This window comes from Geospiza fortis, unplaced genomic scaffold (assembly GCF_000277835.1).
Source record: "Geospiza fortis unplaced genomic scaffold, GeoFor_1.0 scaffold54, whole genome shotgun sequence".
Lineage (NCBI taxonomy): Eukaryota > Metazoa > Chordata > Aves > Passeriformes > Thraupidae > Geospiza > Geospiza fortis.
This window is the reverse complement of record NW_005054301.1, coordinates 15,206,284-15,212,283: the sequence shown is the minus strand read 5'-3', so window position 1 is coordinate 15,212,283 and position 6,000 is coordinate 15,206,284. Positions and strand designations below refer to the sequence as shown.

The 6,000-nt window shown below is 42.1% G+C and overlaps 2 protein-coding genes across 2 annotated transcripts in view; one reads left to right on the top strand and one right to left on the bottom strand.

Moving 5' to 3' along the window:
- The window catches only part of EIF2AK4 (eukaryotic translation initiation factor 2 alpha kinase 4), a 43,152-nt gene extending 42,837 nt beyond the window's left edge, over positions 1 to 315 (bottom strand). Inside the window, exon 1 of the mRNA XM_014310804.1 lies at positions 140 to 315. Coding sequence (XP_014166279.1) covers positions 140 to 315 — 176 coding nt within the window. The remainder of the gene's footprint in view (positions 1 to 139) is intronic.
- The window catches only part of GPR176 (G protein-coupled receptor 176), a 32,062-nt gene continuing 26,068 nt past the window's right edge, over positions 7 to 6,000 (top strand). Inside the window, exon 1 of the mRNA XM_005417518.2 lies at positions 7 to 853. Coding sequence (XP_005417575.1) covers positions 625 to 853 — 229 coding nt within the window. The 5' untranslated portion in view covers positions 7 to 624. The remainder of the gene's footprint in view (positions 854 to 6,000) is intronic.

Below are 6,000 nucleotides of genomic sequence, written 5' to 3'. Positions count from 1 at the left end.
AGACGGCAGGGAGCCGTGTCTCGCCACGGGCGGAGCGGGCAGGAGCAGAGGAGAGAGCGGGAGCAGATGTGCCCCGGGGAAAGCCCGGCTCTTCCTCTCTCCGGGCTGTGAGCAAAGGCAGAGCCAACGCTGAGAGTACCTTGAGGGGACAGAGTTGGTGCCCCCCCAGTTTTGCAGGCTGGCTTTGCTGTGCAGTGAGCCCGTGGCCGTGCGAGCGTGTGCGTGGCGGCCGCGCCGCGACCCTCGGCAGCGGGGGGAGGATGAGCCGCGGTGCGGGGTGTGATTCGGGGGACCGCGATTCCTTCTCTCTCGCATATTGCGGTGAAACATGCTGAGGAGACCTGTGGCGGTGTGAAGCAAAAACTATGGCACAGCTGATCGGAAGGAGAAGCCTGGCTTGTTTTCTGCTTTTGTTTACTGGCTGTCATGACTTACAAGGTGTCAACGCGAACAGCCAGCCCTGCTTCTCGGGACACAGGAATGTGGTGAAGATGCCTTCGAGAGGCAGAGACCGGGCTTTATCCTCAGAAGCGTCTGTTTGCCTGTGGGCTCCATTCATTCACTGAAGACAAGGGCTGGCCAACCTGTGTTATTAGGTGGCAGCAAGGAAGGCGGAACCTCGCCATGGGGTACGACAGAAGCTGGGTGCTGGTGAATGAAAGCGACCATGCCCCGTCCCAGGCTGTCACCGGAGCTCTGGAGACGGGGAGCGCCTCGGCCGGGCAGATGGTGTGGCAGGGCGGGAATGTCAGCGAGGCGGGCGCCGTGGAGAGCGAAGAGCACGGCGAGGAGCAGAGCTACCGGCACTTCACCACCACCGTGCAGGTTGTCATCTTTGTGGGCTCTTTGCTGGGTGAGTGAGAGTTGTGGAGTTCTTGGTTGATTTTCTTTTATTTTTGTTTTAAATCCTTGCGGTCAGGGACTGCAGACCAAAAGGTACCTGGCATCACTGGTTGCCTTCGTGACTCTTCTTGCTGTATTTCTGGTCCTTAGGTGTATGATTTAAAGTTCCTTGTAGGTTTTAATGTGTAAAAGCGTTGCTAGAAAATGTATTCGTCAAGGATAAGAACTTGTACATTGGATGTATGTATTACTTAGTAACCTTCTCTACTAGAATTTAAACGGGCAAAATTTAGATGGGTTGATGACATGCTTATTTTCAGCTGCAATGGGATCTGTTCTCTTTAACATAAACAATGGTGTGGAGTGTTTTAAAACAAGTTTTGCTGAATTTCTATTTCACTCAGCAGTAATTTGGTATTTATGTCCCCCAGATTTTAAATAAATCCTTTAGAAGTACTTTATACTGTAAATATGTATAACCATGTGCAGTCTTGCCTACTTACAGTAGGAATCATAGATTAGATATGTGGTCGTAAGGTATTGTTATCTAATTGTACAAATGTGCGTACATTTGCTTTCTTGATGCTTACACCAAATTTTGTTAGGAATATGTGCCCATTTCTTAGGAAAAAAAGAAAAAAAATCCAAAACAAAAAAACAAGGCAAAATAAGCCTTATGGTGAGTCAAGTTAGCACTGTTTGGGAGATAAGTAAGCTGGATTTCAGTAAAATGTCACTGCAACCTCAATCATTCAAGGCTTTACACGCAGAGCTTGACAGAGAAAACACCCAGCTTTCTTAAGGGAGTTCCTCAGGAATTTGCTGATGGTCATTGGCTCATTTTATCAAGGATTTGTTTTGGATTTTTTGAATTCTCCTGATCTTGAGTTATGCTAAAGTCCATTTTTGTGGTCATGGTAATAAATTCTAATATCTATCTCCTTTTGGTAATATGTAATATTACTTAAATAATTTTAAAGAAGATGATAAGCATAGCATGGAACAGTGTTGAGTCCCAGTCAACAATGCACTTACTGGCTCTTACTGTAAATCACTGAGTTTTTTTGGCATCAACTATTCCTCTGTGCAGTGGAGATAATCTTCATGGTTCTTGCTTTTTTTTCTTCTCAGCGTATTGTGTGGGGAAAGGATACTCTTAATATCATAGGTACTCTGTGGTTTTTCTTATGTTGGGTAGTACCTGGCACAAAACAATAGCCAGCAGTGTTCTAAAATAACAAGACTAGACGAGGAAAGTTGGAATTTTAATTCTTTCTTTTTTTGGGTTTTGAACCTTACAGAGAATAAATTTGAGTCATGTGCCCAGATTTAGTTTCATGAGCATGGACCCTCCAAAATTATTTGAAGAAGAAAACAGACATTATCACGTAATCATTCCTTCAGTAGCTAGGAGTTTTAAAAACCAACAAACCAACCAAAAAATATCATAGGTACAAGTTTTGCAAGATTAATGTAAGCTATGGTTTGGTCCTCCTGCAATTTGTTTTCCAGACATGGAGAAAATATTTCGAAATGTCACAAGGGGTTTATTTGCTGATTGGATGGCTGGGAGGCTGATGAAACTTTCAGATCAATAACTTTTCCAGGCCTATCAAAGAGCTAAACAGGGGAGGAAATAATATACTTTTTAAATTATGAAAGTGCACTAGTCCAATGACAAATGTTAGCAGCGGGCCTCATGCATTTGCAGTGATGGAAACCAATCTAAACTATTTTTTTGATACTAGTAGCCTTTGCTACTAGTCTCCCTGTGTCCCTGAAGTGCTAATTTAAAACGTTGATGATACACAGTATCATAACAGCTGAGAACTTTGGAGTCTTTAAAAATGTCTTCCCATATCAACCCAATGAATGTACTACTATACTTTTTTACTCTCATATGTTGCCAGGAGTTTTGGATGTTCACATGCTGGACAGTATCTCTGCATCAGCAAGGAATAACAACTGGGTATTTGCCTAACACTTAATGCTTCCAGAAATGCTGTTAAGTAAATTGTCATTTATCCTCTGACATGGTCCTTAGAGCATGAGTGGCATCTGACTCTTTTCTCCATCATGAGAGACCCCAGTTAAGCTGCAGAACAGCAGTTCTTTGCTCTAGTGAGTTCCAGGTTCCTCTTTGCAGCAGGGCAGCCCTTCAGAAGGTGGATGAGACAGACTATCCTTCTCCCTAAAGCCTGAGGTGGGGGTTACGCCCCTCAGGGGTGGGATCTGTGGGTTTGAATCCTTTCTGGTTTGGGTGGATGCGCAGCTTGTGCATTTCACATCATCAGTGTGTGCCCAAGGCACTTTGCTATTGATAAAAAATAGCATTAATTACCCTTTTAAAGGAAGAAATTTCAGCTTGAAATGGAACAAACCTATATGACTCACCCAATCTTGATAATGATTGCAGGGGTCTGACATTAGCAGGAGTCTACAGCATGGAGACGTCCTGGTCCTGCAAGAAGGAAGAATCGCAGTTGGTGTTGTGAACTTAATTTAGGTCCCTGCTGCACAGAAGAATGTTTTCAGCTGTGAGAGAGACGCCTATTATGGTTTTCTTTTCTCCCATTTAAGACCTCTATTTGAGTCCTGTGAGAAGACTAGGGACACTAGGATAAATTCTTGTGTTAGTTCTCACTGTGATATGACAGAACAATGCTGTTTTGAGTGTTTCATTATATCTGCTGAAGGCAAGGAAGAGTCAATTTTTTTTCCTTTTCTTTATTTTAAGCTTGGAATGACATAGGGCTCCCTTTCCAAGTGACTAAAGTTTTAATAGCTTTCTTTTTATCAAAGAAGATTCTTGAGATCAGTTTTGCAGTGAATATAGGAGTACAGCAATACTGATCTGCAAGGTGTATTTTTCTCTTGCCATTAGAGGGAATCAGTATGCAGAGACTAGTTATTACTTCAGCTTTGAAAGAGGAAAGAGAGTGTATCACTTCTGAGTTTTGGTGGGGAGAGGTCACTGCAGCCTCTTTCAGTTGAGTGTGAGCAGGAGGGTGAGATCTTGGAACTGAAGAGGGTCTCTAAAGAGCTCTGGGAACCAGTGTGCGCAGTGAGCTTAGTTTGAAAGGGAGATAAAAATAATGGGTGAAATGCAGTGGACAATAGCACCTTCTCAGGAAAAGGGAAAGGAAGACCAGAAATAACAGTTTTGAGGCAGATGAGGATGTGGGCTCTCTCTCTGAACATGGTTTTCCCATGGTTTACTTACTTCTGCACATAAAGTCACAGCAGATTAAGTAGAGGAGCTTATGAGTTGTGGTTTTACTGTCAGGTGTAACTGAATGCTCATGTCATGTCAGGTTTAGGTGAGATTATATCCCATTGTAGAATTATATTGCAAAAGTGTTTGGGTTGGAAGGGACATTAAAGATCTAGCACCCCTGCCATGTGCAGGGACACCCTTAGTTAGAGCAGGCTGCTCAAGGCCCCATCCAGCCTAGCCTTGAACACTTCCAGGAACGGGACATCCACAACTTCCCTGGGCAATCTGTTCCAGTGTCTCAACACCTCACAGTTTATTCTTCCATATATCTAACTTAAATTTCCCCTTTACTGGTTTGGGGTTTCTGTTCTTTTCATATTTCCAAGGTCTGAGAATCAACATTTGTTCCTGAGGCTATTTGAGTATCTTCAAAATTTGCATGTTATATAAAACTGAATTTCTTCTTTAAAATAAACAATTATTGTCAGTGGTTTAGGAAAAAAATCCACATGCACAAAATTGATGTGATTTACAATGAGAAAGAGATGTCCTCAGTGCTGATGTCTACTCCCCAGATTGAATATGCATCTTACTTTCCATGATTTTTTACTAGCTGTTTCCAGCATAATCCCAAATCCAGGAAGCTTTCCCAGACATTTTAGATCAGTGCCTTATTTGAAGTTTGGGGAATTAGGCTCTATGTTACTTCCTCTTTTGGCTTCTAAAATCTGTCCTGTACAGAAGGAAATTTAACTGGAAAGGCTGAAGATGCTCTGCTAAAGTTTCAACTCTATTTCAGTGATTATAGTGCATTTTGGAAAGCCATGGGTTAGGTTGGTTACCTCCTGGTTTTTAGCCATGTTTTGAAGGAAAATTATGTGCTTTGAAAGAGGTATCCAATATCACAGCGCAAAGTGAACCTCTGCTGCCTTCCCAGTGTCCTGTAGGACAGGCTTGCCCCTTTTCATGAGGATTTCCCAGTCTCCCTCTGCCCCTGAAACTGATCTTCTCTTTGCCTTGGTATCTGTGCAGAGAGATGTAAAACAGTATTGCAGCAACTAATTTTTAAAGGGATAGGTCCCTTATGGGGTACAAACCTGAAGTAAGACAGCCTAGGTAACAAACATTTACCTACTGTTTACAAACATTTGCCTAATGTTCACAAAGGCAAATGTATGTTAGCATAAGGAATAAAATATCTATTTTTGAATAGCTACCAGTAAAGGTATAGGCATCTTCTGTAAAGAATGGAGCAGGGAACCTTGAAGTAAAAAACACTGCAGATATATGACTTGAGGCTAGACTGAGAGAATTTTTAAAGAATGAGGATCATGTCTGCAAGAGCTCCAGCCAAAATTTATAGCTGTGCCCACAAAAAAGGATAGAGTTACCTGACAGCAAGAAACAAAAAGGTTTGGGGATGGGAATTATGATGTTTTGTTTCACTGGTAAGTGTCTTAGATGAAATCTTCTAAAGCAGGGACTTTGCATAGATTAATTTAGTTGCTGATTAGCTGAAATAAAGTTTGGCAAAACAAAAAATGACTGAAAATCAAGTCTAAAAAGAAGCATCAGGCAAATGATGCTATGAGTGGTGGTTGCATGTACTACTAACTGCATAGTAATACCATATTGCAGTACCATAATATTGTAATAACATTGTAGTAATAATTTTTTCCCTGCAGTTTTGTATGGGTGGTTCTGAGCCTCAGGAGTCATGGACTGTGCAGCAGTTAAGTCCAGTCCAGGATGTACCTTGGTAAAGTCAACCTTTGAATAGATGTTATGCTTTTGTTTTTTATGTGTGTTCAGTTGAACTACTAACCAATTCTGTTTGGAAGAAAAATTGAGTTTGAGGAAAGGATGAAGAAGAGGGGTTGTGAGAGTGCTGGGGCCCCTGTTGCCATGGAGACCTCTCTTCTCCCCGAGCTTCAGCAGAG